The 24718-nt window shown below is 40.8% G+C and overlaps 1 protein-coding gene across 1 annotated transcript in view; it reads left to right on the top strand.

Moving 5' to 3' along the window:
* The window catches only part of LOC126263517 (uncharacterized), a 75661-nt gene extending 51161 nt beyond the window's left edge, over positions 1–24500 (top strand). Inside the window, exons 5-10 of the mRNA XM_049960609.1 lie at positions 9491–9598; positions 15456–15555; positions 18116–18295; positions 18574–18628; positions 18786–18956; positions 19050–24500. Coding sequence (XP_049816566.1) covers positions 9491–9598; positions 15456–15555; positions 18116–18295; positions 18574–18628; positions 18786–18956; positions 19050–23789 — 5354 coding nt within the window. The 3' untranslated portion in view covers positions 23790–24500. The remainder of the gene's footprint in view (positions 1–9490; positions 9599–15455; positions 15556–18115; positions 18296–18573; positions 18629–18785; positions 18957–19049) is intronic.
* The last annotated feature ends 218 nt before the right edge of the window (positions 24501–24718 follow it).

The raw sequence follows: 24718 nt of genomic DNA, 5'->3' as shown, positions 1-24718 counted from the left end.
GTGGTCATCGGCGTAACAAAATTATCGTTGTAATAAGACGATTTTTATATTTTCCCGCGTAACCTGTTATTAAGGGCCAACGTAAACTAAAAACTAATGCCTATAAAAAGAAATAAATTTAAAAGTGATAGTGTCAAACGAATATTCTTATAATTAACTCGTAAGTTCATTGAACCGTAACGCTTATAGTAAAACTTAATGATAAACATTAGAAGCCACTTTAACAACTTTTTAATTAAAAGTTGTTCTAAAATGCTATTATTGCGGGTTAGTTATTTCCATGACAGAGCGACACCACAGATTGAGCCTATGGATATGCACATCGCGAACATATTGGACTCGAGGGTAACAGAACCGCCAGCATCGTCCCTTTCCGTGTGCCTCGTTGTTTAGTTAGAGACTGATCGGGTTCCACTAGAAAACGAATTTTTGCACGGTTGCAATTACTTTGAACGTTATGTATCAGTTACAGACTTCTTTGCCGAAGTATCTGTTACAACAAAGTAGCATAAATAAAGCCATCAGAAGATGAATAAAAGGTATTCCAAACGCGTTACAGCAGTAAGTTTTGTGTTATCTTGGAAATCGAGGTGCCCTTGGAATCTCCCCGTGAGCGGAATGCGCTTACGAATATCCTGCAATTTTATCCCCAGTTCTTGCGTGTAATTTTCTATTTCGAAGAACACCGCCTCCTTGGGTTTGTTGTTCCAAAAATGGAGGTAGACCCGATTACTCAGACTTTTAGGATCCATTCGAACAGTGAGCCCATAGAAAAGACCATCTCCTACGACATGAGTCTTTGTATTGAGTTCCTGGTTGTGTCGCTTCCGGAATTAACCATTTTCTTTGATCAGGCCCACGATTTTCATGAAGTTCTATCTTTATTTAAAATTTTTTGGTCGGACATTTTGTATTTATGGCAAAGCATTCTGAGGCTATCTGCTCGTAATTGTGCAGTAATGTCGTTCTTGGCATTAAACCGCATGTTTTTACCATTCAGCAGGTTTCTTGTGACTCGAAAAGACGTGGAATCCGGAATACGTTTCAGCACCTGTCGAAGTAAGAGGAGGGAATGTCGAAAAACATTGTTCGGAGTTACTAGTGCAAACCGAAATTATTTAATCACGATCTGTGGCCAAACTAAACAGCTTAAATAGATGCGCTGATATTTCTCGAGTTATTATCCGTATGATTAGAAAGCGTCGGAAGACTGCTTCAGCACTCACTTGGCAGCTTGTAGATACATTATATCTCGAATAAAACAACTCCATGATTCACAGCACTGGGCGCTCGAGTAGGAACACTTTCTATGTTAATTTACACGTGTAGTGCATGTATTGTATTGTAATTGAAGGACCAAATTTTGAAGATAGTGCGGTTCGCAACCTGAATAATGCTCTGCAGTTATTCCTGACGACTTGCGTATTCTCCGGTGGATGCGAGACAAAAAGCGGTTGCCGCTGCGTACAGTCGCGTGATCGCAGTCATGGAACGTGGCGCGCTCACGCACGGCGGTTAGTGGGCGAGCCGGCCACGCGAGGCGCCACAGTCGCGACGAGTCCACCAATGAGCGGCCGCCGCGTACAAGCCGGTGCACGCGCACTGCTTTTTCAACGGCCGCGCGGCGCGCGAATCTGGCTCGCACGAGAACTTGAGCAGGCACGTCCTCGCGAAGCGCCAGTTTTGAGTCATACACATGAAATGTAATTTCAGTTATTAATGTTTCTAATAAAGATCGCAAATAAAAATTCACCTGTAAGGGTTTTCAGTTTTCTTTCCTTGCACTCATTGTATAACCTGAAGGTTGTATTTTCCTGTCGCGTATAAAATTGACTTAACAAGCTTAGGTGTGAATATCTTTGACTTTCTTCTTTGGTAACTGAGCTGATTTCATGCTGATTATGCATTACGGTTTCCTATTTTTTTCGGCTAATATCCGTGACTTGGTGCCTAAATTTTAGCGGTCTGAATTGTTCGTTGCCAAAGGATTACTTTTGGTGTTTCTTGTACGAGGTGGCTCACGGGAAGTATATATTTTCATTTGATTAGTAGGAGATTTCGCGCATAATTCCACCAATATTTCTTACAGATAACTGTTCGACACACAACCATTACTGAAAATGCATTTACTTACTTCTAAAGAAGTACATCACGCAAATGTCTTTCGTCATTGGTGAAGTATTGCTGAAGTAGTTCACGGGAACTTTTCATAACTTTCTCAATCAATTCTTGAGGAATGGGATCGCTTTCCGGTTTGCGGCTTTCATCTTGTCAGTATTGTGAATTCACTATAAAAAACTTCGTTCTTGAGATTACGGCACAGAAAAAAAAACGGGGGTTGGAGACCAGGTGACATCGCCGGTCATGGGATATCACCGACTAATGAAAGTAATCGAAGTTTATATATCATTCGTCATTGAGTTATGGGCCGTATAACGCTTAGACAACAATGTTAGTGCAGTCTTGCAATGAAAATATTGTTAATTATGACCGCATATCGCTTGGAACTGACACGCAGTCGCCAGTAGTTAGTCTAAATGTGCCCAAAAGATTTCAATTTACTCGCCAGCAGCACACCATAAGACGAGCTTTAGGGTACCCTGGGCTGTTAGATCAGTGAACTGCGGGTTTGCTTCTGTGTGGTATTGACAAACACATTCAGACGAAAATTTGCCTCGTCAGACACAGCAAGATTTTTCAAGATCCGTGTCAATTGTGCCCAGCAACGTGCAGCAATTGTGCCCACCTACCCACTTTCATCTCCCGGCCGCAACTGTTGAGTACTAGCAGCTAGTAAGAATAAAATTTCAAAACCCTGTTACACAATCCTCTGCAAAAACGTGTGCGGTATTCTTAATATTTTGGAATGGCAACAAACAGGTCACTGTGGGCTTCGTTACAGAGCTGCACGAACTAGGATATTATCTGGCTTTCGAACTGTCATTTCTGGGTCGTTATGCTTCATATTGGGTACAGAACTCATCCCACGCCAGTGTTTCGTCCACTTGGAATTGTCTTGTCTGGAGCACGGTTTCCTGCATTTTTCCACGGCGCATTGCGCGTTAAGAGAGCCGCAGTGCTGTGCATACAACGGTAACTCTACCGCGTCTCCGTAAGTATTTGCAATGGAAACTGTTCCACACTGAACTGAATGGCATGCTCTGTGGGACCAGTTAGAAGCGAGCACATCTACGTCTTGCGTGGCCAATTGAGAATGTGCTTCTTCCAGACTACCTGTAAGTGTCGCGTATGACTATCTTTCTGTACGCGCATCAACTTGTTAGCCGGCTTGACTCGGCATTCCTCCATTTTGTGTGATGTGATGGTCTTTCTACATCGCGCAACTGACATGGGGCATTATTATTGTTTTAAAATTTGTCATTTGTTGTTAAAATAGTGGCAGCTGAGAAATAGGCCAAAATATTTTTACAGCGTTTAAAGAAAATGCAGATTTCACGCGAAAGTTTTAGTTGAATGTTTTTCTTTCTCGTCGATGTTATATGGCATCGCATCTTTAGTTTTCGGTAATAAATAACGTTCAGAAGAGGATTTTTAAATAGGTCTGCAGAATCTTTTGGTCCCTCTTCCGTCGGTGGTGTATCTCGTGAAGGTCGACCGAAATCGTTTGTTGTTCTGAAAGATGATTGCTGTGCGCAATATTTTTGAAGGGGGTCAGCATGTGACTCAGCGTCATACAGGGCATCATTAGACGTGTCGAAAATGGGAGTTCATTCGATTTTACACCAACATTGAAGTATGAAAACGATCTGTTCCCGACGGATTCTGCAAATTTTTAACTGGAGCTTAAAAGCAGGCCCGCACTATTTGATGTAACGAAATGCTGAAAACTTTCAATCGAGGAAATATAAAATCCGCCGGAGGTTCGAGTCCTCCCTCGGCATGGGTGTGTTCTTAGTTTGTTAGTTTAAGTAGTGTGTAGGTCTAGGGTCCGATGACCTCAACAGTTTGGTCCCTTAGGTATTCACACATTTGAACATTTGAAATATAAAGTTGGAATGCAAGACGGTATCGGGACATGAACGTTGGATACAAGTTTGTGAGTTGGGAACTAAGCAAAAACCAACTAATATTTTATCTTGAAACTTTTGCAGTGGTCCGTGTTTGCATAAAAACAATAACATGGGGTGTAATCAACTGTTCCTCTGCTTGCACTGGGCACGTCAAAACCCTTGGTTTACACAGTTGAATACTTTATGCCAAACGGTATAAAAAAGTTGTTCACCATCCTTGAACGAAAACGTCGCTTCGCTGTTAATGATTACAAAGCCACTCCTCACACAGCACGTGAATCCGTAGATTCTTTGCCGGAGAAAGCCGTGAAATCTGTCTCTCGTTGACGTATTTTCCAGAGTTGTTACCTAATTTCGTTCGTTTTTGTTGAAACAACAAATGCTTGATAAAATAAATAAAATAATAAAATTCAAAATCATCATTCAGTAAACCTGAGAGAAGTATGTTGCTAGCAAAATTTTAAGGGATAAAAAAACCAAAATGGTTTTATAGCCGTGTGAGAAAGATACAACGCAAGCGAAGAAAGCTTCAAATCCAGACCAAGAGAAGTGAAAACCTAGTTGTCAAACAAGAGGCGAACGAAGCGAAAATGAGGTTAAGGACAGCAATGAGAGGAGCATTCAATGATGTTTAAACCAAAATTTTGCCTCCCGATCTGACTAAAAACCGCAAGTAGTTACGGTCTTTCGTAAAATCAATGGGCAGATCGAAATTATCTTCCGGGCACTCAGTGACCGTAGCGGCATTGAAACGGAAGATGACGGAGATAAGGCCGAAATACTGCATTCATTCTTCCGAAACTGTTCACCGCGGAAGATCGTAATACGGTCCCCCTTTTCAATCATCGCACCTAAATGACGGATATTGAGACAAATGTTCGCGGAATAGAAAACTAATTAAAATGGCTTGGCAGTGAGAAGGCAACAGAACCAGATCAGACACCTGTATGCTTGTAAAAAGCTTATGCGGAAGAACTTGCTCTCATTCTAAATAGCGGTTTATCGTACGTTACTAGAGCAACGAAAGTTACCTGGCGCGACTTGAAAGAATGGCAGGTCATTCCTGTTTTTAAGAAAGGTCTTAGGACAGTTGTACATAATTATAACTGTATGTTGCTGACGTTAATCTGTCGTACAAGTGTAGAATATGTCTTAACGCTCACGTATTACAAAGTTTTTAGAGAACGAAAATGTCGCCTGGAAAAAGTCAACATGGATTCCTAAAACAGAGGTTTTATGAAACTCACCTCGCTCTTTTCGCTCGCGAAATCGAGCATGCCGTACACACCTTCGCTCACGTGGATGTCTTGTTACATAATTTCAGGAAAGCTTTTAATAAAGTTACGCATCGTCGTAGAGTGAAAAAAAAATACTGGCAGTACTACAAGGAAGTGCTATAGTAGCGTTCATGTATACAATATGTAAAAATGGTCTAGTGAACAACCCCCGAAGTTCCCTGCGGGTGCTTGTACATGACGCGGTTGTCCATGAGAAGGTAGCAGCGACAGAAGACCAGCGAAATTGAGTAACACCTGCGTAACTGACCAATGGTGCAGTGACTGGCAGTTGCCCCTGAACGCAAATAAGGGCATACATAAAAGAAAAAAAACGACTACTGTACAATTACACAAAATAGAAGCTATCGTAAAATGCATTTTAGTAAACTTCCGGAGCTAGCTGAAGTGGAGTGAGTGGGAAAAGATGATAGATGGAGATGCATAGAAAGATTATTAAGAAAATTTAGTCCTTGCAGGAAAGAAGTAGCTTGGAAAACACTTGCACGATCGATCCTCGAGTTCTGCTCATCAATCTGGGACTCTTATCGCGTTGGATTAACAGAGGATATAGACAAGATCTAATTCACAGTCCTGACGTGGTGTCATACTAGTTGCTTGACATACAAGGAATGTGACATTTTTACTCGCACAGAAGTATAAATCATGTTTTAAGATCAGTAATATTTATTCTTCAAATATTTAGCAATATTTTTCAGACATTCACAAAAATTGTAACTTCGGATGTGTTTTCCGGTGTAAACAAATGCATAAGTCAGACACTTGGCGAACGCTGCGCTGTATACAATCGCACCAAAAAGTATTGGCAAAGTTACATTTTAGTGGTTGTATGTTAAACGAAACGTATATTTCAGAACAGAACCCAGACACGTGCCACCTTACATTACATAGGTTACAAATATGTCCAAATCACTTGTCCGTAAAGTAACATACAGTGTTATGAAAATAAACATCGCTCTTCTGCATCCACAAAAGTATTGGCACACGCGTATGAATCGGACAGTGTGTTGGTTTTCTTCATTGATGTTCGCCTTCTAATAGCTATTGTGCGCCCCTTTAGCATCTATAACAGCACGTAAACGCCTAGGAAAGCGGGTGATATCAGGGGTAATTTTCGACCATTCCTCCAGGAGCACTTTCTCCAGGTCGCTTTTACCGGTCGGACGCCTTTTTCTGACTTGTGTGTCAAGATGAGCCCACAGGGCTCTGAGGTGGTGTTAGAACCCTTCCGGGGGCATTGTACAGTACCCACTCCCGGGATTTCATGGTGGTATGTTTTGGGTCGTTGTCGTGCTGGAAATGAAACACCCCAGTAAGGCCCAATGTCTGTGCATTAGCGTGTAAATTACCTCGCAACACTTCGATGTATCTGATATGATCCATTGTACCGTGGATTACAGCTAGATTTCCAACGCCGGACTCCGCCATACAGCCCCAGACCATGATACCGCCCCCACGGTGTTTGAGTGTGGGATGCATGTGTGATGTCGAAGTGCGTATTCGGCTTGCTCCAAACTTTCTTTCTTGCATCAAATCCGAACAGATTGAACTTCGTGTCGTCGCTAAATATCACAGTGTTCCAAAACTCCATCGGCTTCCTGATGATGTAGTCCTTGGCAAACTGCAGGCGTTTCTGATGGTTAATTTCCGATACGTACAGCTTTTTCCTGGGAGAACGTCCATGCATGTCAGCCTCATTCAACACATTTCGTATAGTTCGATCACTAACCGTCTTATCGGACGTTGTCTGGACAACCTCAGCAATAGTTGCTGCAGTTGTAGCTGGTTCCTTCCGAGCAAATGCGATGAGACGGCGACGCTCTCGGGTTGTAAGCACTTTTGGACGTCCAGGACGACACTTATTCACTGTTGCTCCAGTCTCTTTATATTTATGAATAATGGCTCGTACCGTGGTGTAGCTAACAGACACCTCTGCTCTGATTTGTCGATAGTTTCTGCCTTGTGAATGGAGCAATACCACTCTCTCACGCAACGCCACTGAATGTTCCTTCTTCGGCCCCATGCTGACCACTGTCGCGCAATACAGCAACATACTAGCGACTGGACCGTCAACAACACAGTGTCTATTACGTCAGCAGATGGCGTTCCGGTACCTGAAAACCGAGGCCCACGAGAAAGACAGGCCGCGGCGCTTACGTCACGAAGGTAGTCCTGAACTCGCTCAGCTCAGCAGACAAAATGAATTTCTAAACCTGTTAACTCGCAGCTGCGCGTTTAAGTACAAACGAGAATTGCATCTTCCACTGGAATATACTATTATGAAGTCTTACTGATTAACAGTATTACAGCAACATTTAATTGAAGATTAATACTCGATATAAATCGTATAACGGCTTGTTAATAGCATTTACTCTCTTCTGCTTAACAGTACTCATTAAATGCTGGAAGTGGTGCCTCATGCAACTGGTAACCATTTTAGCATGATTTTATTATACGCCAGTACAGCCGTAACAAATTATAAATAGGCCCATGGACTTCCCATCATTATAGGACTAACAACAGTAAGATTCCATATAGCGGATTGCAGTAGAAGATTCAGTTTTCGTTTGTACGAGCACGCCTAGTTACGAGTTAACAGGTGTAGAAACGTAGTTTGTCTGCTGATTTGAACGAACGAGCGAGCAAGCACGGTCTACCTTCGTGACGTACGCGCCGCGGCCTGTCTTTCTCGTAGGCCTCGCTGAAAACCCAGCAATATACCTAAAAGCCACGTTCTGTGCCAATAATTTCTGTGTGCAGAGGAGATACATGTTTGCCCTTAACACTGCATTTCTTTGTTAATGGTAGGCGCTGTGGGCAGAATTGTAATGTCTGGTATGTGAGGTAGCACCTACATGTGCTGTGTACCGGAAGGTGGGGCGTTTGTAACCAGCAACGATAAATACGCACGTGTGCCAATACTTTTTGGTGCGATTGTTAAGTATCGAGAGGAATCTGCAGGTGTGTGCGCCATGCATATAAATGCGATATAGAGACTTGGCAGTGCTCACAAGGGAACCTCCCCATCGCACCCCCTTCAGATTTAGTTATAAGTTGGCACAGTGGATAGGCCTTGAAAAACTGAACATAGATCAATCGAGAAAACAGGAAGAAGTTGTGTGGAACTATGCAAAAAATTAGTAAAATATACAAACTGAGTAGTCCATGCGAAGATAGGAAACATCAAGGACAATGAAAGTCAAGGAGCGCCGTGGTCCCGTGGTTAACGAGAGCAGCTATGGAACGCGAGGTCCTAGGTTCAAGTCTTCCCTCGAGTGAAAAGTTTAATTTATTATTTTCAGTTTATGTGACAAACTCTTATGTTTTCATCACTTTTTTGGGAGTGATTATCACATCCACAAGAAAACCTAAATCGGGCAAGGTAGAAGAATCTTTTTACCCATTCGCTAGGTGTACAAGTTAGGTGGGTCGACAACATATTCCTCTCATGTGACGCACATGACGTCTCCAGTGTCGTATAGAATATATCAGATGTGTTTTCCTGTGGAGGAATCGGTTGACCTATGACCCTGCGATCAAATGTTTTCGGTTCCCATTGGAGAGCACGTCCTTTCGTCTACTAATCGCACGGTTTTGCAGTGCGGTCGCAAAACACAGACACTAAACTTATTACAGTGAACAGAGAAGTCAATGAATGAACTGACAGATCATAGCTCTGCAAAAATAAAGAAAGAAAAATTCTCGGTCGAGGAAAGACTTGAACCAAGGACCTCTCGTTCCGCAGCTACTCACGCTAACCACGGGACCACGGCGCTCCTTAATTCAGATAGTCCTTGATGTTGCCTATCTTGTACATGGACTACTCAATTTGTATATTTTACTAATTTTTTTCATAGTTCCACACAACTTCTTCCTGTTTTCTCGATTGATCTGTGTTCAGTTTTTCAAGGACTATCGACTGTGCCAACTTATAACTAAATCTGAGGGGGGTGCGATGGGGAGGTTCCCTTGTCAGTAAAAAGGCAGCTGCGTCTTTCGAAATAGTCCACATAAGCTTAGTAATGACTCGATTTACATGTATTCGCTAACTAAATATAGGGTGACAGCCCGAAATGTAACTGTGTGTAAGTAAAGTAGTATAAAAAGTGTCCGGCGATTCAGCCCGTAGCTACCACGCTAATGGCAGTGTTGTTGTTGCGGCAGGTCCGAGCGGCTGGCCGCTGCTTCACCCAGTCAACCCGTACCTGACGTGCGGCCTGTGCAGCGGATACCTCATCGACGCCACCACCATCGTCGACTGCATGCACTCTTGTAAGTACACGCTGTCGCCTAATCAACAACTTAACAGAGTGTAATAGAAGGCATGTCCAGAAAGTAAGCGTGAAAGGGAAGCAGTGGTTGGGAAGGGAGTGAGACAGGGTTGTAGCCTCTCCCCGATGTTATTCAATCTGTATATTGAGCAAGCAGTAAAGGAAACAAAAGAAAAATTCGGAGTAGGTATTAAAATCCATGGAGAAGAAATAAAAACTTTGAGGTTCGCCGATGACATTGTAATTCTGTCAGAGACAGCAAAGGACTTGGAGGAGCAGTTAATCGGAATGGACAGTGTCTTGAAAGGAGGGTATAAGATGAACATCAACAAAAGCAAAACGAAGATAATGGAATGTAGTCAAATTAAGTCGGGCGATGCCGAGGGAATTAGATTAGGAAATGAGACACTTAAAGTAGTAAAGGAGTTTTGCTATTTGGGCAGCAAAATAACTGATGATGGTCGAAGTAGAGAGGATATGAAATGTAGACTGGCAATGGCAAGGAAGGCGTTTCTGAAGAAGAGAAATTTGTTAACATCGAGTATAGGTTTAAGTGTCAGGAAGTCATTTCTGATAGTATTTGTAAGGAGTGTATCCATGTATGGAAGTGAAATTGGACGATAAACAGTTTGGACAGGAAGAGAATAGAAGCTTTCGAAATGTGGTGCTACAGAAGAATGCTGAAGATAAGGTGGGTAGATCACATAACTAATGTGGAGGTATTGAATAGAATTTGGGAGAAGAGGAGTTTGTGGCACAACTTGACGAGAAGAAGGGAACGGTTGGTAGGACATGTTCTGAGGCATCAAGGGATCACAAATTTAGCATTGGAGGGCAGCGTGGAGGGTGAAACTCATAGAGGGAGACAAAGAGATGAATACAGAAGGCATAAAAGCCTGTACCTTAATCTACGCACTGACGCCATTACAATCTGATTCTTCCTTGTTTACGTTGTGTATTGAGTATTTAAGATGCCTCCGATAATTGTGAGTCCCGCCGACTGTGAAGTACGGGCTGCTATAAGATTTCTTAGTGCTAAAGGCCTAAAAGCGACCGGTATTCATCGTGAGATCTGTGCAGCTTACGGAGAAAACATTGAGTGGTGGAATGGTAAGAATGTGGGTGAGAGCGTTTAAAGATGGCCGCACAAATGTGCATGATGAACAACGGAGCGGGCGTCCTTCGTTTCGTTAATGAAAGTTTGGTGCAGGACGTGGACAATAAAGTGAGAGAAAACAGACGCTTTACGATTTCCTCCCTGCGGCATGACTTTCCTAATGTTTCTCGTAGTGTTTTGTATGGGATTGTGACCGAGCACTTGTGGCTCGGGCGTGGATGTGTGTGATGTCCTTACGTTAGTTAGGTTTAAGTAGTTCTAACAAGGGGAGGCCACGACGTTTGGTACGCGGATTTACTGTAAACTTCGTACAATCGTAGTACTCTTTGAGGACAACAAAATGTGTAAGCAGTAGCGCGTACTTCTCGAGCGTTACTGAGAAAATCGCAAGATAATTTCAGTCGTCGAATATATATCTGTGCGTGGCCATTTTAAGCATGAAGCGGCTGATGACCTCAGAAGTTAAGTCGCATAGTGCTCAGAGCCATTTGAGCCTTTATGCAGTATGCGCGGTCATAGCGTTGAGTGTTGTGCGTCGTAGCTCGTGGCGGCTAAACATAAAAAAACTAGTCACATTTTTGCTCGGGACCGGAAAGAGGTATCGCTCTCCTTCCACCGTTGAAACCAATTTCGATATGTTAGATATATTTGGTACGCAGAAGCCTACATCCTCAAACTCACAAATTTAAACTGGCCGGCGACTAAGTTCTTCACTGCAAACTTCCCTGAATATGCCTGGTGGTTTACTTCTTTTTGAAGTATCACAATAACTATGGGAAATGGCGAAAATAATACCAGTTCACTACCAAGCTGTGATAGATTATAAGATGCCGAATTTTTGTTCCGAATACTTCTTCAAAATCGAATAAGACAGACTGCAAAGTGGAGAACACAATGGTATTTTATTTTTTTAGGTGAGAAGTACGAGGGTGAGTCAAATGAAAACCTTAAATTTGTAATAACAAATCGAAATTTCGCGCCTTTATCCTGTAAGATGGTAAGCGTGCTATAAACAGCGTGCAGAATGGCCTGTAGGTGGCAGCATAGTGCAGATGCACACATGCCGTCGCGGTATCAGTATAAAGATGGCCGTCCCACTTGCGACTTGCACCAGGGAAGAACAGCGTTCTGTTATTCGGTTTTGCGTAGTGAAGGTGTGAAACCTATTGAAATTCATCGACTAATGAAGGTTCAGTAGGGTGATGCATGTTTGTCACAGCAGCAAGTCTGCGAATGGAGTAGGAAGTTCGCAAATGGTGTAACTTTAGTGGAAGATGCTCCTTGTCCAAGTCAGGCACAACGAGTTGTGACTCCACAGAACATTGCAGCAGTTGAAGCCATAGTGAAGGAAAACCACCGAGTGACACTGAATGACATTGCAGCATGTTTAAAGATTAGTCATGGCCCAGCACACCACATTGTGCATGGTGTGCTCCAATTTCGCAAAGTGTCTGCAAGATGGGTGCCACGGCAGCTGACTCCTGAAATGAAAGAACGACGTGTTGATGGTTGTGAAGAACTTCTTCGGCGCTTTGAACGAGGTGATGGCTTCCTTGCAAGAATCGTTACTGGGGATGAAACCTGGGTTCACTTCCACCAACCGGAAACGAAGAGAGCGAACAAAGAATAGCGCCATTCCTCATTACCAAAACGAAAGAATTTTCGAGCAGAACCATCAGCAGGGAAGGTTATGCTGACACTCTTTTGGGACGAAAAAGGCGTCATTTTGGAGCATTACATGCCTAGAGGGACCCCTGTCACCAGAGCATCATATACAGATCTCCTAAAAAATGATCTGCGGCCTGCAATCAAATCAAAGCGACGTGGATTGGTGTCTGCAGGTGTCCTTTTGCAACATGACAATGGAAGGCCCCACGCTGCCCGTAAAACAGTTGCAACAATCACAGACCTGCATTTTGAGTGTCTTCCTCATCCACCATACTCACCAAATCTGGCCCCAAGTGATTTCCACATGTTTGGACCACTCAAAGACGCAATGGGAGGAAAGAAGTTCCGTCCCGATGAAGAGGTACGCCACGCGCTCCATGAGTAGTTGCGTGGACTACCAAAAGAATTTTTTTCTAAAGGAATTTGTGCACTTTGTAAGCGCTGGAGGACTTGCATTGAGCGTGGGGGAGATTATGTTGAAAAGTGATACAGCTTTATACCCCTTCTGCACAATAAATAATATTTAAAAAATATTTAAGGTTTCATTTGACTCACCCTTGTAATAGTTTTACTGAGAAACTATCTACAGAGACGAATGTAGCTTTGCTTCGTCTGCATAAAATAGATTTTTTGAGGTATATCAGATGACTTAGATTAATGAAACCAGCAAGCCACTTGGATGGCTCCGCCACGCTCCCCTTTGATGTACCACTCGTGGCGACAAATGGACGTGGCGCATACCACGAAGCGATGCGTCTCCGCCACGCCATCTCCGTGTGAATTGCTACATTTAAGATGGATGTGGCGCGAAACAACTCGGCATCCGTGGCACGCCATTTCTGTGTGAACTGGGCCTACAGGAGTCTTAGAATAGAAGCCTTCTACCCTCTAAGCGATTTTACACGGGACTAGAATTTTCCTGTGATTGTCGGCAAGAACTTCTGCTAAGGTATGAAAGTGGTAGTTGCATACCTCTCGCATCGATCTTTTTACAGCCGCACGAATCTTTACCATCCCTTACCTGTCGCCGTTTGTGCGTTTCCTTTTGAACCGAGAATGCAACAGCCTTTGCTTCTTCAGCATTTCTTGAATTTTGTTGTTAAACCACAGCGGGTTTTTCTTCATTAATCTACTTATCCATGCACATACTTAGCCAGAGCACAATTTACATTCCGTTTAAACTTCACACTTCATTCCTCTACACTCATCGTACTGGAACTAAGTAACATCAATTCAATGTATAAGAGGGGTAATAACAAGGACGACTCTCCACTCTGCGAAAATAACCATATTCCAAAGGGTTTAAAATTTTTCTTAGCAAATGAATTCCTACTAGTTTTCGTTACATTATTAATTTCGATTATTATTTCATAAATGAATCCAGAAATAAACATAGTAAACGGTTCAGGATTGTATAATTAATAATAGGGATTTTAAATGTGCAAATTGTGTGCGTAATTTCAAATGTTTCTAAAAATTTTTTTTGAACTGTACATTCAGAACTAGTACTTCTCGATTTTAACATGGAAACTAAAATATTTTATAAAGTAGTTTCTTTTCGTAAATTTCATCTTGAAATATAACGTACTGTGTATAAAAATATAAGAAAGTTTTCAGAAAAGCAACTGAGATAATACTGACCTGTCCAAAATTCGAAAAACTATATTGGTATCGACAAGTACTGTTCAGGAAAAGTAATGCTAGAGGAGGATGTGCCACTACACAGGTGGTACAACTCTATTAGGCTCTGTTTTTTGAGCTTTTTGGAAGCCCTTGAGATCTGTAATCGGCAGAAGCCAGTGCCCCTAATATCTGTGTGACAAGAACTGGCATTTGAAGGCGCGACCTAATGCATATTACCTGTTTCAAAAATATCTCTCGAAATCAAAAGCACGAAAACTGTTGACTGTCCTTACGTAAATCCGAGTGGAAACATTGGCAGTACTTCCTGATTATTTGACTTCTGTAATCGTTAATGAAAAATATATTTTACTCTTGCTTTCGGGGTGTGTGTGTGTGTGTGGGGGGGGGGGGGGGGTGTTCTCCGCCTCAGAGCCTTGAACTGAAGGTCCCACAGACCTAGTGGATAATGTTGAAAGTTACATTTGGTTATTTGCAGGTGATGCTATTTTATATAGAAAAGTTGACACTCTAGAAAACTGTGGCGAAGTGCAGGAAGACGTGCTGTGGATGGGCACTGTGTGCAGGGATTGACATTTGACCCTCAGCATAAACGAATTTAACGTGCTGTGTATAAATATCCGTCATTAATTGGTAGAGGCTTATTTGGCCGAATTTTTCAGTGGACGTCTGATAGGAATCAAGCCAGCATTAACCTCTCAGTCCATGATCTTCCTCATGACAAATTCCCAGTGGGGTCTCATTGAATACGTGGCACTTCAGTTCGCAAAATCGCCAAGATTTTTAAAAGAATGGTTAATGGAAGTTCAGCCATTTCACACGCGATTGATTTTGTGGGAAGGTGCTTTCTTCAGCGTAACTATACCTTGATGACTGTCCCCAATTTCATTCAAAACGGGCATCTTCACACAGGACAGGTCTATTGCTTTTAGTAATGTTTCGAGGGCGTCTTGTCGCGCCCACTGCTTTCCAAACTGTAATTTTCTCAGTTGATTGATGGTTGACTAAAATCTCCTCCAGTGATGACGGTGCGGCTGGACCAATGAACTGAAGTTTTCCCTGAAGTTTTCGGTTACTTTTGGGGATGAGCCTGGTGGTAAACATTACGGTGAGGACTGTGTGGGAAGTTACTCCTGGTGCAGCACTTTTCAGTTGTGTAAAGCCGATGGGTTACACTTGTCTTTGTAGTCCTGAAATGTTCCTTCGACCCAAAATCTAATAAATCTGTCTCTGGGATGCGAAAAATCTCACTGCAATGCCCTCGTTATTTACGATATTGTGACTGCTTCCAGTCGCCTCAAATGTATACTCTCAGGACATTAAATGCTTGAAAGAAATACGTAGCAAAGTAAAGTCTTATGTAAAAGTATAGTTAAATAAATAAATTTTGTTTGTTGGTAAGTTTATTACATTTGTGTTTCTCTTTTTCCAGTTTGCCGAAGTTGTATAATACTGCATCTGCGAAGCAATTCGTTCTGTCCAACGTGTGAACAAATCCTCCGCAGATTTGACCCTCCACTCCACGGCCTCAGGTAATTCTCGCTTTCTTCAAACATCTTATACATTAACGACTGATGACCATTTTGTTGCAAAACTATTCAAAATTGGTCGTTTATATTGATTTATTCAAAGTTTGTCATTTCGCTGTCATTTGGACGTTTCGTAAAGTGTGTGTAATGTGGATGCCTTAACATGGGTGGAGGTTATTTGTAGTTCATTTGAGACACTACAGAGCTGACCGGTATGAGGGGAAGTGTGGCAGGTAGAGATATAAGGAGAGGAATAATAAGAAAGAAAGACTTATTTGTTTATTAACAGTCTGTACCAAATACTTCATTATTTGCTTGCTTGTGGCGGCCAGTCAAACCAAAGTTTATCCCTTTGCTCCATCAGTTAGCCCCACCCATCATTTTCCCATCAGCGTACTCTTCTTTATCTAGCCTCAGCTTAGCGATGTCTTTTCTGATGCTATTTCTTCACTCTCTCTCCAGACATCTCACGTTACGTGATCATAACAAGCTAATTACTTTGTTCAACTTGTGTTATCATTCCTGGTTCCCCACTAGTGCTCTGCAAATAACTATTTCTACTACATCTCTGCCTGTCTTCTTTTCGTATTGGTTAAAGTGTCGGCATGAAGACTGTGTTTTTTAAGGTAACTGCAACTTCTCCATCTCTTGGGTAAAGGTTGGTGTCTCAGCTTCATGACTGGATTATTGCTGTGTTTGTGTTATGGTCATCGTTGTGCTTGAAACAAACTTACATGTGAGTAATTTACCAGCTGAAAAATATACCCTGTTTCTTGCTTGGATTGTAGTCAGTATTTCATTACACATTAGGTGCCTATTTAGTGAAGCACTGTAGTGCGAAACTCGTGAATGTACCACATTGAAATGATGATGGATACTAACATGTGTGATACAAAGGATACAGTATTGCATCTATCAGTTCTTCGACTAAATTCGACTGTCGTCACAAGGCTAATAAGTGTTCATAGTGAAGAATAGAGTTCATTTTGTGGTTAGAGAGACAAAGGCATCTTAGTAGAAAAATGTCAACTTTGTCTTGCAAGTAATTTCATTGCTGTATAGGTCGGACAGTTTTGCAGTACACACTTCAGTACCATTCTTCTTCTCTGGATGTAAAATTGAGGTCATAGAGATAACACGCAAGTAGTTCAGAATTTGCCTGGCTGGCATAAAAGTTATACAGGTTTCAGTGTGACAGTTAGATGTGTCACATGAGGGTTGGTCTTAAAGTGTTAGAGGGTAAAACTTAACTGGCATGGAATTAATGTCAAAAATTTCTATAACTGTCACCACGTTATTTATATAATTAGAAGTAGGGGTCATTCATAGTACACATCTATACCTACACACATGTTTGCAAGTAACCACTCTGATGTTGATGGTAGAGTGTGCTTAGCATAGCACTTCTTTTTAAGGCTTCTTCTCATTAAAATTGTGTTTGCAGTGTGGGAACAATCATAGCGTAAATGCCTCTGTGGTTTCTGTGATTAGTCATGTCTTCTCATTCCATATGGGAGTGATATGTGGGGGGGGGGGGGGTGAAATATATCTTCAGATCCTTGACTTAATACCGATTCTTGCAGGATAAATGAGATCTTTCTTGAAGCATCTGACAAATGAAGTTTTCAGCATCTCTTTGAGATTCTTCAGTAAATCGGAAACTGGTGTGGTCAGTGCTGCCTCCCTTTCTATACCTTTAGTCCTATTTAGTATGGGTCCCTCAAACTTAAACAGTATTCTAAAATGCGCTGCCAATTTTAAACCGTATTCAAAAATGGACTGCCCCACTTATTTGTAAGCAGTCTCCTTTGTAGAGTAACTGTATTTTCCCAGTATCTTGTCATTGAACTGAAGTCTGCTATGACTAAGCCTACAGAATCAATCCATTTTATATCTTTCAAATTTTACACGCAGTTACTTGTATGACACCACTTGTGACTTCCTGATGTAATAAGCATAAGATACTATTTCTCTGTATTAAGTTAGGAGCACAATTTCGCATTCCTGAACATCTAAAAGAAGTCATCAGTCTTGGCATTGCTTACAAATCTTATGGTCTGACTGGATATTTTTGCAGTTTTTTCATTCAGTATTTCTTTATAAATAAAGGAGTCATTCATCAAAAGTCTGAGGTTTCCATTGTCTTCCAGGTATAAATTCACAACACAAACAAAAGCATCCCAACACACTTCACTGGGGCATGCCTGAAGTTAATTCAACGTATGTCAATGATTCTTCAGTCAAGATAACATGCTGCATCATCCCTACCATAAATTCTCAATCCTGTCAAATATTTTGTTTGATACCCCATATAACCATACTTCCATCAATGAATGGTAAATGTATTGACAGTATGAGATAAACACAAATTTTACATTACCATTCTCCCATTTACAAAAGACTCTCAAAGAAAAAGACATTTTGTAAATAATGACTTCTTTCAAACAGTAAAATTTCGGGAAAGTATCAAGAGTTTTCACCTTATGTAATGAAAAACAATTTTTATTGTCACACTTACTATTTAAATGGCAAACAGCAATAATATAAACCTCTTTTTTAATAGGAGAGACCATACTCTGCAAACTCTGGTGTATAAGATGGTGCCTGGACTTTACCGCAAAGAGAGAGAACGTCGTAAAACGTTTGGACAGCAGGACCCACAGCAGCGTCGATTACCTAAGCCGGCAAAGAACATACTTACAGACGAGTTCAAAATAAATATTTCACTGCAATATGATGAATGGTGAGTGACAGTGAATTTGGAATCGTTTTTGGTTATTAACCAAAATGGCTGGAAATGCTTGCATGAGCTGTGTGACAAATTGGTTGATAAAGTGAGAATTATTAATTACCTGTTTCATTCTTTGGTTGGTTTGTGTGTGTGTGTGTGTGTGTGTGTGTGTGTGTGTGTGTGTGTGTGTGTGTGTGTTCCATTTTCTATTAGATACATTATGGTTGATTAAAGCACAGAAACGTTTTTGTTATCTAATATTAATAAGTAATCCGGTCTTTCCTTTTCAGTGTGGAAAATGAGGGTGGTGGTGGTGGTGATATAAACAAGGAAGATAAAGAAGCAGTAAGTATTTCATAGTATTTTCCTTTTGACAATAATACCTCTGTAAATCCTATGCCTGCTGGTAAGAGGAGGAGACAGCAGAATGGTGGGGAAGGGGTGACTGAATTCCTTATTGATGCCATGAAGTAAATGTTAATGAAATGGTTTTCTTTTCCAGAAACGGTACCTCAATTGTCCAGCTGCAGTTCGCATAAAATATTTGCAGCACTTTATAAGAATGAAATATGGACTCAGTGAAGCCCATAGGGTGGATATAATTTATAATGACGAGTGTCTGCCACAAAACTTTACTCTTAAAGATGTCATGTATATTTTCTCTCTGGACAAGGTGAGTCCATTTTTGAAGTGTGACTTGTATAAAGTGAATACAAGATAAGGAAATTTTTTTCACTTGTGTAATTTATATATTTTTGTATTTCAGTACAAAACTGTGGAGTTTGGCTTCAGAATATACCTTCAGGATCCCGCAGAACAGAATGTTAGTGCTCAGAATGCATCTTCCGTGCAAAAAAAGAGTCGGAGACAATACAAAAGGAAATCGGCAATGAAGAAAAAACAACCTGTTGCACCGACCCGGAGCAAGCTTTCCAGATCGCAGTCTACACCCAATGTATCTGTTTGCATTGACTCACCTGAACCGTCATCTATTGTGCCTGCAGTAAGTGAAGAATTTGATGTTACAACAAAGAGTAAAAGAGGGAAGGGTAGAGGACGGGGCCGAAGGGCACGAAGTGGGACACGTAAAGACAAAATTTCTTTTGCATCCCTTGATGATGATATGCTGAGAGCAGGTCATCTCTTAGAAATGGAACTTGATTCCATTGCTTCTACTAGTAATTACCAAAGTAATAGTGTGACTGAATGTGAAGACATTAATCAACAAATGACTGAGAAAAGTGCTTCTCCTGAAAGAGTTACTCATCAAACAGGAGCCTCAACCAAAGACAATAATGGTGTCAGTATGCCTTTTGTTCCTGTTACTTTTTCAGAGGATGCAACTCCTACAGCAGAAGTTGGAGTTGCAGTTGCAACTAAAGGCGATACCTTTTGCGTGGAAGAAAACCTAAGAACACCGTGTGAATCTTTAAAGATCAAACTCGGCGCAACGCAAGACAGTTTAGGTGAAGTAATTTCAGACAGTGGAAGGGAGAGGATTCCTATCTGTAAAAGTGCTGTAGCGTCTCCCAAACATGATTCTTCCTACAACTCTTGTACTCCTCATAATGAAGGTGCTGCATCACAGCAAACTGCTACATATGGGAAGTTGGTATCCACAAGACGTCATAGCAGAACGATGATGTCTCCTCCAAGAATTACCTCCTCCAAATGCAATAATTCAGATGTTTTTGATAATAGGCACAATACACAGTGCAGTGTTAGAGAGCAATTCCGTGATGTCTCTATTGTGGATAATAGTGTTCTAAACCAAGAAGGCAGTCAGTTACCATCAGTTTCTGGTAATCGATCTTCGAGTATGATTGGAGTCACAGAACAGAAAGGTGGAGTAAGTGCAACAGTTGACTTAAAAGTAGATGGGAATGGCCAAATTCTCAACAACTGTCAGCAAAATGTTAATGTGGTAAGTAGTGAAAAGCGAGACAAAATAGTAAAGGAATCAAAATGTCCAGTTGCAGCAGAATATGTTCCTCCATCAAAGAGACTGTGTGTAGAGCAAGAACAGAGCTTAGTGCTAAATGAGAACATAGGGGAAGGCAAAGATGTGTTGGAAGGACTGGAAGGTACAGATGGTAATATAGTGGAATCTAAAAAGAGAACATGTACAACTGAAAGACAAAGCACAAAATTTCTTAAGACTGCAGATGCAGTGAATGCCTCTGTTAACAATTATGAGACTGAGCGACCTGAGGTGAATAATGGTTTCAGAGACATGAAACACAAAGTCAACAATAATATGGAATTGATAAGCAAACATAGGGAACAAAAAGTTTCAGGAAGTAGTAAACTAAAAGCAAAGATGAGATATCGAAACAAGGTAATGAAGCAGAGGAGAATGCAGTTAAAAGGAACTGCACTTTTCAAAACACTAGAGCCACTATCATCAAGTGTCCGTCGAAAATGCATGGTCAGTAAAGTATATGGTTTGGTAGGCTTCAGAAATATGAACTGCAACAAAGGGAGATGCAAATCAAAACATACTTCTCGTAAAGATAGGAAAAGACGAATCATGCATTCAGTACTTATTAAAAAGTTTGACATTGATTATGGTGCTGCCACTCATTCCAGTGGTGACATTTCAAACATAGTGGCTGTGCCGTCATTAGATGAAGGCAAGACAGAACTTCATGACTCATCTCCACTTCATAGGGATGATTGTAAAACATGTCAAAATAATCAGAGCTCAAGTGTGATCTGGAAAAAAGTTGTCACACCAAGTAGGAAGAGAAGATTCTCAGAGACTTGTGAGAAAACTGACAAAGAGCATGTTATTGGTGGGAAGGTTAATGGGCTAACAGCGGTAGGTGTTAATGCTGATCTTTCAAGAGAGACAGATGCAGGATCTCTGAAAACTGTCAATAATGTAAATGAAAATGAAATTACCGATAAAACACATGACACTAACAATTGTACAGATGGCAGTCAGACTTATGCACTTAGTAGTTCGCAGAATAACTCTGGCACAACATCCTTGACAACTAACAATACAAAAGAAGCTAGTTCTCATAGCTCTTTGAGCATTGACATTGTAGATGGTACAAAGGTACCAAATACTCATAGCAGAAGTGGAAAAACGTTGCAAAATGAAGTTAAAGCTATTAATATTCAGAATAGCCAAACAGACCATACTCCTCTCATTACAAATCCTTCAAAAATGGCTACCGACAGTGCTGTAAAAAATGAACTTGTACAATGCAAAGAAAACTCGAAAAAAGAACACATGTCTTCCAAGGAAAGCACGAGCTCCAATAAATCTTCCAAAGCAGGTGACAAAGACAGTAATTACTCTGATAAGTCAAGTAATTACTCAGAATTTGATGATTTCTCTGAGGAAGATGAATTAATTTTAAGAGTTTCAGAGCATGAGGATGATGAAGTAACATCGAGAGTGTCTGATCGTGAAGATGATGAAATTATGAATGAAAATGGTGTACAATCGCAAGAGCTTCAGAAGAGTGCTAATGAAGAAAAAATAGTCACAGATGAGCCAAAGAATAATTCAAACAAAGTATCAGAAACCAGTGACAGCTCACAAGCCAAATCTAAAGAGGGGGGACAAAAATTCCCAGAAGTTCCTCTACCTGCTGGCCACGAAATGAAAGGTGCTGAACGAATCTCAAAGGAGAAAGTTACAGAGCCCAAGAGTGGGCAGAAAAGTTGGTCAGAGACAAATAGACATGATAAAGTGATTTCTCATAAGACTTTATCTGCTTCCCATTCTGTCAACAACAGAACTGGAAATGTTGTCAGTCCTGTTAACAGTAGTAACAATTCTCATCAACAGTGTGCACCCAAAGGCAACAATTCAAACCCTGTGATACCACAGACTGTTGCCAGTAAGACCGATAAAAAACCTAAAGCGGGAAATTTATATGAGCTTACAATAAAACCCAAAGAAAATACAATTGTTCCACCTCCTTCCATTACAATTAGTAGGCTCAATTCTAATTTAAAACCAAAACAGAGGACTGACACAAGCAATTCCACTAAGAATAAAAGGCCCTCCCTCGAGATACTGCCGGTCAAACCTTCGGGCGCTCAGCACTCTGCAGCTACTGACAGGAGTAAAAGAATTAGTGTAGGCAGCCCATATTTCACCCCAAAAAGGAAACCAGCTAATTTACCACTTTTGAAACCACCACAGCTTCTACAAAACGTAGTCTCTCAGGCACAGAATTTTCCCACAGAAACAGTGACAAAAAATGGTTTACAAATAATACCAACTAGTACTAAAAGTGAAGCAGTTTCTAGCAGTTCTCGGAAACCCGTTGCTACAACAACCAATGCGTCGAACAATGTTAACAGTAAATCTTCTGAAAATACATCAAATAAAAATACTCGTGCTGGAGAAGCAGTATTGGATTTGTCAGAAAAATCGACAAGGTATAAGGTATCATCGCCAGAATCGTTGAACCAGACTCCGAATGAATTACAGCCACCAAAATCGTATGTTACTGCAGCTCAGATTGCACAAAATAGAGCCTCTCTCTGTTCGACTCTCGCCTCAAACTTCCAACACTTCCAGCATCATTTTAGTGCTAATGCACCACCTCAGAATCTTCCACAGGCTGGTATTGCGAGTGCACTGGGTACAGCACTCTCCTCCGCTTTGCGTGGTACGCTGACCTCCTCACAAGCAGCACGTGGTATTTCAAATGATGGAATTCACCCTGCTGTGACAAATCCGGCCTTTATGGTGAACCGAAACACACTGTCTGGTGCATCAATGCAGTATTGTAATGCTAAAGATGAAACTGAAAAATCGGTCAAGCAACAGCTATATCAAAACATCCAACAGAAAACCAAAGCTGCCCATACAGCTGCTGCTGCTGCTGCTGCTGCTGCTGCCTCAAATCAAAATGTTAACAGTCCTGCATCACAAATGATGTATGGAAGAAATGTGAGGATGCAGCCTGGTGTCCACATGAGCCATGTCCACACACCTTCAGTTTGTTATCCAGAAACCAGTCCCACTGGACCAAAAGAATATCCTGATCCACGATCTCCTATTCCCTTGTCTCCAACGACACCTGCTAGTTCACCACTTTCTCCTACACATCAGGTGATGGCAAATTTTGGGTGCTTAAGTCCTACTTACAATCCACATCCACTGTACAAGACATTTACCCCTACCAGTTCTGAAATAGCGTACGATAGAGCAAAAAGGAATCTCGTGCCTGAACACAGGAACCCTGGACCCAGTCAAACAGTTCGTCACATCCCAAACCCATCAACTCTTCAATTCAGACAGCAACGCAGAAACTGCTCTCCGTCAAATGCACCACAGAATGTGCCATCCACCTCAGCAAACAATTCTTTGAGCAGTAAAATGCCATTCTTGCATCAGAGGCTACTGGAAGCTAGTAACAGTGCCTCAAAAAATGTTCCAGCAACAAGCACGGCATCTGCTTTAGCATTAAACTCTGGAAATTTTGTTTCACATGATAAGAATAAACCCTCAAGAAGAAACTCTGCTAATAAATAACTCTTAAGCTGAATTTAACATAGTTTTCTCTTGTGAGATGTCTCTTCACTATTGAGCTGTTTCTGACTGTGTGAGAGAAGTACATGTATTAAACATATATTGTCAATGTTTTTTTTTTCAAATGCAGTGTACTTGATGCTTCTGTAAAATGTCTCATATTGTCTTTTAAGGTATAGAAAAACTGAAAAGACTATAATTGGTAAAAAGTATTTTCATAAATACTGTGTGAACTGCTCAGTTTGTGAGATTGGAAAAATTCTTTTACCCATGTACAGCTGAGAGATCATTTAAAGATCTGAAACATTAGTATGTAATGATATTTTCTTTAAAATCAGTTTTGAAGGTTACTTCTTGAAATATCCAGTTGTAAATATTGTTTTGTGCATTTGGCCAGTTGTAGCCATATTGTGAGGACTAGCATTCTTCTGATCCTTCTGTTTGTACTTATATGCTTATTAGTTCCTAATTATTATTATTATTATTATTATTATTATTATTATTATTATTATTTGTAATGGCTGAACTGTTACTTCCCTGAATCTTCATATTCTTTGCCCTCTGTTACTAAAATGTGTAAGATGAGACTACAGTTTTGCGTAGTTGTATATTATGTATACTTGTAGATGCAGTTTTTCATATGTATGATATATTGTTATTTTATTAGTAAAAGTATTAGGTATTAAGTTTGATCAATGTATATTACCTGTTGTACAAAGGTGGAAAATATATGTATATAAAATTTTAATAATCAACTCCATAGTCTTGCTGTTTATCATATTTTATTCAGATTCTCTCCACAGCTTATTTAGGAAGAAAAGAAACTCCAGACACCTGCTGCAGTTTTATAGATAACATTCTGTTGACTTTCTGAAAAGGAAACACACTAGGTACTTTAATAAATGGTTAACTTCAGTGCAGTTTATTCCATT

This window comes from Schistocerca nitens, chromosome 6 (genome assembly GCF_023898315.1).
Source record: "Schistocerca nitens isolate TAMUIC-IGC-003100 chromosome 6, iqSchNite1.1, whole genome shotgun sequence".
Taxonomy (NCBI): Eukaryota; Metazoa; Arthropoda; class Insecta; order Orthoptera; family Acrididae; genus Schistocerca; species Schistocerca nitens.
Note: the sequence above shows the minus strand (reverse complement) of the source record. Positions and strands in the feature narration are given on the sequence as shown.